This window comes from Physeter macrocephalus, chromosome 5 (assembly GCF_002837175.3).
Source record: "Physeter macrocephalus isolate SW-GA chromosome 5, ASM283717v5, whole genome shotgun sequence".
NCBI classification, from domain to species: Eukaryota; Metazoa; Chordata; class Mammalia; order Artiodactyla; family Physeteridae; genus Physeter; species Physeter macrocephalus.
Window position 1 is genome coordinate 90824566 of NC_041218.1, and position 13351 is coordinate 90837916.

Consider the following 13351-nt stretch of genomic DNA (forward strand, 5'->3'; position numbering starts at 1 on the left):
CGGGCCTCTCACTGTTGTGGCCTCTCCCGTTGCGGAGCACAGGCTCCGGATGTGCAGGCTCAGCAGCCATGGCTCACGGGCCCAGCCTCTTCGCAGCATGTGGGATCTTCCCGGACCGGGGCACAAACCGGTGTCCCCTGCAACGGCAGGCGGACTCTCAACCACTGCGCCACCAGGGAAGCCCCCCCTCTATGTATTTTTAAAAGAATTCTAAAGGAATCAATATTGTAATCAAAGGTAGTTTGGCAGTATGTATTGATTTTATGTGCATTTACCCTTTTGTTCAGCATTTCTGCCCCCAGGAATCCATGCTGTAGAAATACTTCCATGTAAGCAGAAAACAGTGTATAGAAGGGTGTACAATTTCAGTGATACCTCTAACACTGAAAAATAGAAACAATTTAAACATCTACCAAAAGGGAATTTGTTAAATAAACTATGGTACATTCATATAATGAAATAAATCAGTTATTACCAAAAATAAGGTAGATATGTGTTGACAGTGAAAGATTGAAAAAGCAAATTGTGAATACATATTGTACATTCTCATTTTTTTTAAGAAGACAACTGTTAGATGTATTTATGGATAGACAAATTTAGAGGGGGATACATGGCATCTTAACATGAGTGTGTCAGGTTTGGATGAAGACATGATCTTTCACTTTCTTATGTACTTCTGTTTTAAAGTTTGTACAATGAGCATGTATTAATTTTGGAATTAAGAAACATTTTTTAAAAAGATTAAGCAAGTAAAATTTTAACATAACAGCATAGATAATAGGTGAGTACTGGTTTTCTAAATATTCAGAACATTTTGGAGACTCTTCTTTTGTAATCTCCTTCAGAACCACTTGACCTCGGTTTGTGCCTCCTCTCTTTACTGATTTTAGCACACTGGATCCCAAGCAGCAGTCACTTAGAGCAAAATTGAGACTTTGTGCAGGGGATGAGTGGAGGGGGGCAGTATATCAAGAAATAATTGACAATAGAAATTTGACCAGTTAGATTGTAACTGCATTAAGAAGCCTTAAACCATGAAGACTGCAAGTAGTACTAAATTCTAAGGGAAGGTTTTGTATAAGAGGTAGCATAAGAGTTATGAAAAAATCATCTCAAAGGGTGGCGTTGGTAAGAATAAAGGCACAGAAATGAGTCATGTTGTGTGTCTGTGCAAGGGAGAAATTAATTTCAGTGTGAATTGCCCTCAGAAGTAGGTTCACTACCACAATGATCAATAGGAATTATCAGGCTAGGGCTCAGGAGGATTGATATAAGTAAAGAATTTGGGAAAGTGATGAATGTAAAATGCTAGGCCACGGAATTTATAAGTCAACCACAGCCGGTGAGTTGTTACTCTCAGTTGTATCAGTGGTTGGTCAGGTCATCATCATTTGGCCATTATCAGGCCAGAACTGTTGATCTTACACTACCATAGGCTGCTAGTTACATTTTTTTCTTAAGCAAACTTTGGTTCATTGTGAGGTTTCCTGTTCCTTAGGTTTTCTGATATTTCCAAGGCTTTGTTGCATCTTGACACACTAACACATACATGAAGCTTAGACATTGAAATGTATACTTCACATTCAAATTGGGGTCCATATGGATTCAGTATGTCCTTAGTCTTGTTTAAATTATTTCTACCACTTTTCTCCATCCTGTGCATAGTGTCCCCAGTGCCACTGAGGATATTAAGTAATTTTTAATCTCTACTAATTTTTTTTAATGATAGGGAAACTGTATCTGAACTTGAAGGGGGGACATTTATTGTACTTAATTAAAAGTTTGTTTTAATGATGCAGACTCTAGATAGGATATATCATATCCACAGGGTGTCTTTGTTTTAGACATTTTGAAGACATTTTATTTGATAGCCAATAAAATAAGTGCTTATAATTTTAAATAGATTGAAAGGAAAAAAATCAATGGAATTCTCTTTGATGCAACTTTTTTCCCTCCAGACCAGAATCTGTAGAAGCTAGCCCTGTGGTAGTTGAGAAATCCAACAGTTATCCCCACCAGTTATATACCAGCAGCTCGCATCATTCACACAGTTACATTGGTCTGCCCTATGCGGTAAGTGTCAAACATTTCTCTGGAAGGGTATGTTTTATATCTGTATATAAATCGATATATATTTTTTATATCTAGAGGTTGAAAGTTGATGTGTGTGGTATTGTGCCTAAAACTGAATATATAAAAAGCAGACTTGTTTTATACTATCTAAACAATTAAGTATGTAATTCGTAGTTTAGTTTTTTCATTGATCTAATTATATTTATTCAAGGGATTAAAATTCTATAAGAGGAATTCCTTAGAAGTTTTTATATTATTATTATTTTGCTTTTTTATGCTATTAATAGTTTAGTATTATAATTCTTTACCTTCTCTATAAAAAGACTGTAGATAGAATTGTACTATCTACTGTTGATTCTAAATTATATAGTAATTATATAGTTACCATTTATTTAGCACTTATATGTCAGGCTCTGTGCTAAGCATTTTTGCATATGTTATCTAATTTAATCTTCAAAAACAACCTCATAAGATAGGTATAATTTTCATCCCCATTTCATAGCTGAGAAAATGAAAGCTTGTCTAAGCTAACTTATTCAATGTTGCCAAAACTTTAAAAATCCCTATTGTATACTTTATAGTGATAATATGTCTTTTGTAATTGTTTTTGTTATTCTTTAGCCTCCAGTTTCCTGAGTTTTTTTTTTTAACCACTATTCTCACATCTTGCATTGTGAAGGTGACCAAGGTTCTATATCTAGTTTCACCAAGTCATTATTTTAAAGGTATTAAGAAAGAAGTGGGCCAATTTCATCTCTCTCAAATATTTAAATTAAGGATTGAATTTTATTTAAGTTGCTTAGTTTATATTGTTATTGAAATTACATTATGATGTATTTGTGATTAATTATCCAGGACCATAATTATGGTGCTCGTCCTCCTCCAACACCTCCGGCTTCCCCTCCTCCATCAGTTCTTATTAGCAAAAATGAAGTAGGCATATTTACCACTCCTAATTTTGATGAAACTTCCAGTGCTACTACAATCAGCACATCTGAGGATGGAAGTTATGGTACTGATGTAACCAGGTGCATATGTGGTTTTACACATGATGATGGATACATGATCTGTTGTGACAAATGCAGGTAAAATGTTTCATGCCATTTGCTTATTTTTCTTGAATGCTGCTAACCTTTGTGATTGTTAATGTTGGAAAAAATAAAGTGACTTTTGAAGGAATTGATAAATGCATTTTTTAAGTGATACTTTTGCTACTGTCAGTGCAGTCTGTTTTGCTCCTAGGAAATGCCCCTATGGGAAAAAAGCTATCCTAGAGTTTTTCTTAGAAATCCTCGTTGTTAATTGAGTAATAGGCAATCAGTTCTGAACTTTATTCATACAGAATCACATCTCTCTTTTTACTCATTCGGTAGTAATACAACTACATAAAGTAGACAAGACAGAAATGAGAGGAGAATTGAGTCCTGTGTATTTCCTTTGGAATTATTTGTGCTGTATAGTCAACTGTGATTTTCCAGTTTGGAAGAATTATACATTTTGATTGATGTTTGTTTGACCTGACTCTCTCACCTCCTTTTGACTTGAACCTTGCAGCACTCTGGAGTCTCCTTGAACCAGAACCACAGTCTCCCCTCCCCCAACCCTGGTTCAACCACCAAGAAAGGCCTCCTCCCCTAGAGAAGGTGTGATTGGGAGAGAAAGTGGGGTTTTGTTTTCTTTCTTCTTTTTTTTTTTTTTTTTTTTTTTTCCTGGTGGGAGGGAGTTGGGGAGGATGGAGAGGGAACAGTAGGATTTCAACCTGAAAGTTACTTAGTCCATCCCCTGCATAGGCTGGGAAGCAGAGAGTATTTAAGCAATGTACTGTTAGAGGATAAGAAAGTTTGATAGTTTACAGAATGTCCTGGATCTGGTCTTAAGGCATAGCTTCATCATTTTATTTGAAATAGTACCCATATTTGAATAGTGTAAAAATGCATTGTTGAGCCACATAGAAATTACTTTGCATTATTTGTAATCTTGTTCCCATCTGTTAAGTTAGGTGATTAGGAGTGGGATGTTATTGATATAAACATGCAGTCAGGTTATATATGAAAAAGTTGATTTACCTTTGCCAAAAAGGGGGAAAATTAGTCTTAAGTGGAATGTGAAATTTGATGTTATTTTTATGGGAGGTTGTAATATTAATGCTTTGAGTTAATTTTCATAATAAAATATATTGTGATGCTTTTTAAAATTTAAAAATAAACTTATAGTACATACTATTACCATAAGCAATCACCTCAGTGAGCTTATTCAGGAGGTGAATTTAAAAACTAAGAAAATAACTTCTCTGATAACTTGTTTTCCTCATTATTTTTTAATTAGCTACTTATTAGCAAATCTGAACTCATATTTTAACCAATCATATAAAATAGCTTTCTCATTGCTGATTTTGTCTTATGTGACAAATTACATACCATTGGACAATATTTTTATTTTAATGCATAATCTAAAGTGTTTTTGTTTTGATTAATTACAATGATCTATATATAATATAGAATTAAACCTATTAGAAAAGAGTGAAATAGTCCTTAGGACTTATACCTATCTACAAATTCTTGAAGGACCAGTTCACGTATTTTGGATTATTCAAGGTATTTGCTTTTTAGCAACTGCTCTATTTGTTATGAATTTATTTTTTGTTATTCTCCTTTTCTACTGCTTAACCTGTAGTATACTCCAAGGCTTAATCTTTTTTCCTCTATTCTTGTTTTACATTTGCCTCTATATATTTTCATGTACCTACTGCCCATAATCATCTCTTTCAAGTTTGACATCTAGAGCTCTGATTATTTATTCATTTTCTAGTTTTATTTCTTCTGTGGTCTGCATGACATCATTACTTAGCCCCCAAATTTAACCTAATTTGTTATTCTGACTCTCCATGTCAGGTGCTCTGCTTTTCTTTTAAACTTTTGCCCCTACATCTTTGATACATAGTCCCTTACCTTTCACATTCTACCAGTTCTTGTCCCAACATCCTCAGTTAAGAAGTAAAGAGCAAGATCATAGCCGTTAACTCAGTAGCTATATATTAAAAGTAGCTCATTATTATATAAGGAATAATTAAGACTATTTTTAGAAACAGGCATATATATCAACTTTAGACCAATTAAAGTCTTGACAATAAAATGCAAAATAATAGCATTGAGAAATTTGCCTCAAGTTGGTCCATGTATCACATTAAAAATAGAGTTCATAATAGGTTTAGTCTCTGCCTTTATGAAATGACTCTTGGATTCTTTAACTTCATCTTCTCTGCCATCATTCTAGTTCTTTCTGTTGTTCTTTAACTTAGATCTGGAATGTTGGAAAAGCCTCTTAGTTGATTTTTATGCCTCCAGTTTCTTAACTTCTTTGAATTAACATTGTATACCATCAAAGCAACCTCTGGTTGTTACCTGTTGCCTATTAGAGGAATGCTCCGCAAATCCTGACATTCCAGGTTGTATATAATCTGACTGAATTTTACTAATTCAGTTTTATCTCCCTCTGTTTCTCAAAACGAACATTCTTCTTCAGATATATTAACTGCCTTCTGGCTGTTGCTCCCGGTATCTGTCTACTTGAGAAAATGTTGCTATAATGAGGGCTTTTCTTCTTAATTTCCCAAATGAGGTTCTCTTCAAGTCCATTATTCTCCAGGATTCTTTTCCCGTTAATTCCAAGCATTGTGGACATCTCCAATTTGTGATTTCTAATAATATTTGTAATGTATACCTTTTACATTTTAAAATTATATTTGCTTTAGAAATTTATAAGATATATATAATATCCTATAGTTGTCCTCTTATTTTTGCATCTCAAAGTTTTATCTTCCTGAGGACATATTTCTATGAATTCTTCACATTACCTTTTACACTGCTAAACTCAAAGTAGGCACTTATTAACTGGTAGTTAAATGGAATATCAAATCTTAATTTAAGGATGATTTTAGTAATATTTTATATGTTCTGCTTTTCTTTTTTTTTCCTTTTTAAAGTGTTTGGCAACATATTGACTGCATGGGGATTGACAGGCAGCATATTCCTGATACATATCTTTGTGAACGTTGTCAGCCTAGGTAAGTTGTACATGCAATAAAATTGCCAGTAATTTTACTGAGGTAATCTTTAGTTATTAGAAATTTATGTATGAATTCTAGATTAAACAATTAATGGATACTGTATTTCATCAAATCTAAGATGGAAGAAAGTTTCCTTTTTATGGTTTGGTTTGTTTTTTGGGTTTTTTCTTTTTCCATTCTGACGTCTCTAAAATCAAGAAGAATCTTTCCGTTGATAATGTGTCATGGTTTATTTTCTAGGGTTTTTAATGATGCATAAAATAATAGTGCATTTTTTAAGTGATGACATCTTTTTTTCAGTGGACTGCAAATTATGTTAAAAAGTTGCTAGAAGGACATTTCGTTAGTTACAGAATTTTGCAGGACTTATACTATCATTCTGCCTGTTGGCAGTAATGTGTTTTCTTCCCGTTTCTTTTTTGTGCTTTTTTAAAAAAATCTTTTTTATTGGACATTTCAAACCTATATAAAAGTAATAGTGTAATGAACCTGCATGTTTCCACCACCCAGCTTCAACAATTGTCAATAATCTTTTTTCATTTACATTGCTGTGTATTTTTCTCCTTCACATATTGTTTTAATGCAAATCCCAAATATATTATTTCATTCATATGTATCCTTATGTATTTCAGTATGTATGTGTGTATATCAGTATGTATCTATAAAAGAATTCTTTAACAAAAATCTATAACCACAAAACGATTATATTGATACATGCAACAAAATCTATTACATCCAGCCATTCTTTTTTTTTTTTTTTTTTTTTTTTTTTTTTTGTGGTACGCGGGCCTCTCACCGCTGCGGCCTCTCTGGTTGCGGAGCACAGGCTCCGGACGCGCAGCCACAGTGGCCATGGCTCACGGGCCCAGCCGCTCCGCGGCATGTGGGATCTTCCCGGACCTGTGTCCCTTGCATCGGCAGGCGGACTCTCAACCACTGCGCCACCAGGGAAGCCCCAGTCCAGCGATTCTTAAAGTATCGATTGGTTGCTATACATCTCTTTTAAGTCTCTAGTAATCTAAAGCTACACCCCTTACCCCACCAACCCCAGTCTCCTTTGCAGTGTGTTTCTTTAAGGGACTGAATTGTTTATCCTGGTGAGTTTGCCAATTGTATTATCATGATTTAACAGATTTCTCTCTATAGATATTTCTGTAAATAGGTGTGTGATTAGATTTAGGTCCCCCCCCTTTTTTTGGGCGGGGGGTAAGACTTTCATACACTGTGTTCTGTCAGGTGACACATCTTATAATATCTGAATGGGACCCATTGATGGTTATTTTTTTTTTATTTTATTTTTTTTTTGTGGTATGCGGGCCTTCCTCTGTTGTGGCCTCTCCCGTTGCGGAGCACAGGCTCTGGACGCGCAGGCCCAGTGGCCATGGCTCACGGGCGCACCCGCTCCGCGGCACGTGGGATCCTCCCAGACCGGGGCGCGAACCCGGCTCCCCTGCATCGGCAGGCGGACGCGCAACCACTGCGCCACCAGGGAAGCCCGATGGTTATTTTTAAGATCCATTAATTTATTAGGGGTTGCAAATTAGTGACATGTTAATTCTATTGCTTATCACTTATTAGCTGGACTATTTCTATAGAAAACGTCCCCATATTAACTGTTCAGTTCTCTTAAGATATATTTCACTGAGGAAAGGCAGGATAAATGCTTGTTGATTTGTAGCCTTTATCAGTTTTTAGAATAATGAAAAGAATTTTAAGTGTCATTATGAAGTCAGGGATTTAAACATATTGGATATCAGTCTGTTGCAGTTATTCCTTTCTTTTTAAATATTTATTTATTTGGTTGCATAGGGTCTTAGTTACGGCAGGCGGGCTCCTTAGTTTTGGCATGCGGGCTGCTTAGTTGTGGCTCACGGGCTTCTTAGTTGCAGCTCGCCAGCTCCTTAGTTGTGGCTTGTCAGCTTCTTCGATGTGGCACGCAGGCTCCTTAGTTGAGGCATGCAAACTCTTAGTTGCAGCATGCATGTGGGACCTAGTTCCCTGACCAGGGATAGAACCTGGGCCCCCTGCATTGCGAGCGTGGAGTCTTATCCACTGTACCACCAGGGAAGTCCCTATTATCTTTTTTTTTTTTTTTTTTTTGGCTGTGTTGGGTCTTTGTTGCTGTGTGCGGGCTTTCTCTAGTTGTGGCAAGGGGGGGCTACTCTTCGTTGCACTGTGCGGGCTTCTCATTGCAGTGGCTCCTCTTGTTGCGGTGCACCGGCTCTAGGCATACGGGCTTCAGTAGTTGCAGCACATGGGCTCAGTAGTTGCAGCATGCGGGCCCTAGAGCACATGGGCTTCAGTAGTTGTGGCTCGCGGGCTCTAGAGTGCAGGCTCAGTAGTTGTGGCACATGGGCTTAGTTGCTCTATGGCATGTGGGATCTTCCCAGACCAGGGATCGAACCGGTGTCCCCTGCATTGGCAGGCAGATTCTTAACCACTGTGCCACCAGGGAAGTCCCCCTATTATCCTTATTTATGTTCAAATTTTGTCCCATTTTTGGTCAATGGGAACCACTTCGGGTTGGCTTTGCGGTCCTTTTGATGATACCCTAGTAGTACTTGCTAGCTTTGTGCAATCTAATACGACAAGATGTCTCAGGCGTATCTTATACTTCTGTGCCCCACACTCAGAATTGGTTTTCAAGACCAGAATCTGAGAGCTAGTAATGCTCCTTCCTCTGGAACTACTCAACGTTGCTAGGTCTTTTTAGTAGACGAACCTAGTCTACTATAAGTTTTGTCTGTTTGTTTATTTTTAAAATAAAATACATGAGTTTATACAGATAATTGCAATTTAAATTTAGGAATACAGTTGACCTTTGAACAACATAGGTTTGAACTGTGCATGTCCACTTATGCATGGAATTTTTTCAGTAGTAAATAGTACAGAACTACACACTCTGCATTTCGGCACCCCAGCCCTCACATGGTTCAGAGGTCAACTGTACAGGGTTTTCATTTAACTGTTTCTGTATTCCATCTGTGTCTCTTTTTATCCTAGTTCTCAACAACACATACAGTAGTGTAATTAGAGTATCATGTAATTTGCTCAACTGCTTAATCCCATAGAAGGATGTAACAGTCTCAGAGTAACAGTACCAACAATAGCACCTGTGACAATATGATTAGGTAAAACAGTTTAGAACTTTTTTTTTCCTGTAAGGTATTTTCTACAGGGATGTATAGTTAATTTTTTGTGTTTAAAAGTCTCTTGAAAGAATTTTATTGTGTGGTTATAACACCAACTGGGTACACACTTCTGGGTTAGGTTATTAGTTTTATTTTTTTATTTTATTTATTTATTTATTTTTGCTGTACGCGGGCCTCTCACTTCTGTGGTCTCTTCCGCTGCGGAGCACAGGCTCGGGATGCACAGGCTCGGTGGCCATGGCTCACGGGCCCAGCCGCTCCGCGGCATGTGGGATCCTCCCAGACCGGGGCAGGAACCCGTGTCCCCTGCATTGGCAGGCAGACTCCCAACCACTGCGCCACCAGGGAAGCCCCCTAGTTTTATTTTTTGATTTTTTAAAAATTAAAACTTTTGAAGTAATGTGGGTTTGCATGCATTTGTGAGATAATACAGAGATCCTGCATATCTTTTATTCATTTTCTCCTAGTGGTAACATCTTGCAAAACTGTTTATACAATATCACAGCCAGAATATTGACATTGGTATAGTCAAACTACAAAACATTTCAATCACAAAGATCCCTCATGTTGCCTTTTCTAGCCATACCTACCTCCCACCTCTTACCCCTCCCATCCCTGACCTTTGGCAACCACTAAATCTATACTCCAGTAATTCTGTCATTTCAAGAATGTTACATAAATGGAATCACACAGTATGTGACCTTTTGGAATTGGCTTTTTTTTTTACTGAGCATAATTCCCCGCAAAGCCAGCTAATTTGTGGCATATATCAGTATTTCACTTTTTTCTATTTTTAAGTAGTGTTATGTGGTATATATGTACCAGAGTTTGTTTAACCACTCACCTACTGAAGGACATTTGGGTCATTTCCACTTTTTGCTATTACAAATAAAGTTGCTATGAACATTTGTATACAGGTTTTGGTGTAAACCTAAGTTTTGTTTTCTCTGGGATAATGCCCAAGAGTGCAATTGCTTGGTCATATGGTAGTTAGTTGCATGTTCAGTTTTATAAGAAATTGTCAAATTATTTTGCAGAGTAGTTGTATCATTTTTCATTCCTACCAGAAATGGATGAGTAATGCAGCAATTTTATTTTTAAGGATTGCTTTTTGTACTTTATTTTTATAATTATTTGCTTGTTTAATTATGTAAGAAGTAGTCACATCATTCTAAAGTTAAATATTTAAGACAAGGTACATTCAAATAAGTCTAACATATACGACCTCTGTTCCTTCCACTAAAAATTGATTATTCCTTCCATTGTTTGTTATATTAGAAACAGATATGCACATATATATATATTTGTATTCCCCTCCTTACTTAGATAAGCAGTAGTATATTATGTAGAGTTTTTGCCACATTAGTTTTTTGTCTTAAAAATATATCCTGAAGTTCACTTCATAGTAGTAATATAGAGATTGACTCATTTCTTTCTGTAGCTTCAAGGTGCTCCATCTTTTTCCTGTACTATAGTTTAGTCAGCCCTTTGAGTGGACATTTGAGTTGTTTCCAGTCTTGTGTAATTGCAAGCGGAAGTGGGATTGTTCATTAAAAGGGTAAATGTATATATCAAATTTTGTCAGATATTGCCAAATTCCCCTCCAGTAGCAACTGTCCAGTTTTGAATTCCCACCAGTCATGGATAAGCATGCCTATTTTCCACAGCCTCACAGTAGAGTTTTTGATGGACTTGGATTTTTGCTGGTTTAACTACGTGAGAAATGGTAATCTCAGTGTTTTATTGATACTTTTCATTTGTTTATTATGAGTGAGGTTTTTCCTTTTTTCTTTTTTATTGGAGTATAATTGCCTTACAGTGTATTAGTTTGTGCTGTACAGTAAAGTGAATCAGCTATATGTATACATATATCCCCTCCTTCTTGGAACTCCCTCCCACTGCACCCCCCCCATCCCACCCATCTAGCTCATTACAGAGCACCAAGCCGAGCTTCCTGTGCTTTATAGCAGGTTCCCACTGGCTATCTGTTTTACGCATGGTAAAGTATATATGTCTATCCTAATCTCCCAATTCATCCCACCCTCCCCTTCCCCCCGACCCCCTGATGTGTCCACATGTTCATTCTCTATGTTTGCATCTCTTTTCCTGCCCTGGAAGTAGGTTCATCTCTACCATTTTTCTAGATTCCACGTATATGCATTAATGTACGATATTTGTTTTTCTGAATTAGTTTTCTCTGTATGGCAGACTCTAGGTCCATCCACATCTCTATAAATGACCCAATTTTGTTCCTTTTTATGGCTAAGTAATATTCCATTGTATATATGTACCACATTTTCTTTATCCATTCATCTATTGTTAGACATTTAGGTTGTTTCCATATCCTAGCTATTGTAAATAGTGCTGCAGTGAATATTGGGGTACATGTATTCTTTTGAATTACAGTTTTATCAGGGTATATGACCAATAGCGGGATTGCTGGGTCATATGGTAGTTGTATTTTTAGTTTTTTAAGGAACCTCCATACTGTTCTCCATAGTGGCTGTATCAATTTACATTCCCACTTACAGTGCAAGAGGGTTCCCTTTTCTCCACATCCTCTCCAGTATTTACTGTTTGTAGTTTTTTTGATGATGGCCATTCTGACTGGTGAGAGGTGATACCTTTTCATTTGCATTTCTCTAATAATTAGTGATGTTGAGCATCTTTTCATGTGCCTCTTGGCCATCTGTATGTCTTCTTTGGAGAGATGTCTATTTAGGTCGTCTGCCCATTTTTTGATTGGGTTGTTATTTTTTTTTTTTATGTTAAGCTCCATGAGCTATTGGTATATTTTGGAGATTAATCCCCTGTTGGTTGCTTTGTTTGCAAATATTTTCTCCCATTCTGAGGGTTGTCTTTTCGGTTTGTTTATGGTTTCGTTTGCTGTGCAAAAGCTTTTAAGTTTAATTAGGTCCCATTTGTTTACTTTTGTTTTTATCTTCATTACTGTAGGAGGTGGGTCAAAAAAGATCTTGCTGTGGTTTATGTCAAAGAGTGTTTTTCCTATGTTTTCCTCTAAAAGTTTTATAGTGTCCGGTCTTACATTTAGGTCTTTAATCCATTTTGAGTTTGTTTTTGTGTATGGTGTTAGGGAGTGTTTTAATTTCATTCTTTTACATGTAGCTGTCCAGTTTTCCCAGCACCACTTATTGAAGAGGCTGTCTTGTCTCCACTGTATATTCTTGCCTCCTTTGTCATAGATTAGGTGACCATTGGTGCATGGGTTTATCTCTGAGCTTTCTATCCTGTTCCATTGATCTATATGTCTGTTTTTGTGCTAGTACCATGCTGTCTTGATTACTGTAGCTTTGTAGTATAGTTTGAAGTCGGGGAGTCTGATTCCTCTAGCTCCGTTTTTCTTTCTCAAGATTGCTTTGGCTATTCGGGGTCTTTTGTGTGTCCATACAAATTGTAAAATTTTTTGTTCTAATTTTGTGAAGAATGCCATTGGTAATTTCATAGGGATTGTATTGAATCTGTAGGTTGCTTTGGGTAGTATAGTCATTTTCACAATATTGATTCTTCCAATCCAAGAACATGGTATATTTCTTCCATCTGTTTGTGTCATCTTTGATTTCTTTCATGAGGTTTTTTTTTTGTTTGTTTGTTTTTTTTTTTGGTGTGGTATGCGGGCCTCCCTCTGCTGCGGCCTCTCGCGTTGCGGAGCACAGGCTCCGGACGCGCAGGCTCAGCGGCCATGGCTTACGGGCCCAGCTGCTCCGCGGCACGTGGGATCCTCCCAGACCGGGGCGCGAACCCGGTTCCCCTGCATCGGCAGGCGGACGCGCAACCACTGCGCCACCAGGGAAGCCCCTCATGAGTTTTTTTATAGTTTTCTGAGTACAGGTCTTTTGCCTCCTTAGGTAGGTTTATTCCTAGGTATTTTATTCTTTTCGTTTCAGTAAATGGGATTGTTTCCTTAATTTCTCTTTCTGATCTTGCGTTGTTAGTGTATAGGAATGCAAGAGATTTCTGTGCATTAATTTTGTATCCTGCAAGTTTATTTTATTTTTTTTTTTTTTTTTTTTTTTGTGGTATGCGGGCCTCCCTCTGTTGT

General features: G+C 37.0%; 1 protein-coding gene across 5 annotated transcripts in view; it reads left to right on the top strand.

Moving 5' to 3' along the window:
- Positions 1–13351, top strand: part of KMT2E (lysine methyltransferase 2E (inactive)) — a 105664-nt gene that overhangs the window by 52430 nt on the left and 39883 nt on the right. For 4 of the 5 annotated variants that reach the window (XM_055085072.1, XM_055085074.1, XM_055085073.1 and 1 more), the window contains 3 exons: positions 1959–2073; positions 2929–3158; positions 6056–6136. In XM_055085072.1, coding sequence (XP_054941047.1) covers positions 1959–2073; positions 2929–3158; positions 6056–6136 — 426 coding nt within the window. Of the gene's footprint in view, positions 1–1958; positions 2074–2928; positions 3159–3627; positions 3717–6055; positions 6137–13351 lie in introns of those variants that run through there. The other variant, XM_055085075.1, reaches the window with a different exon arrangement.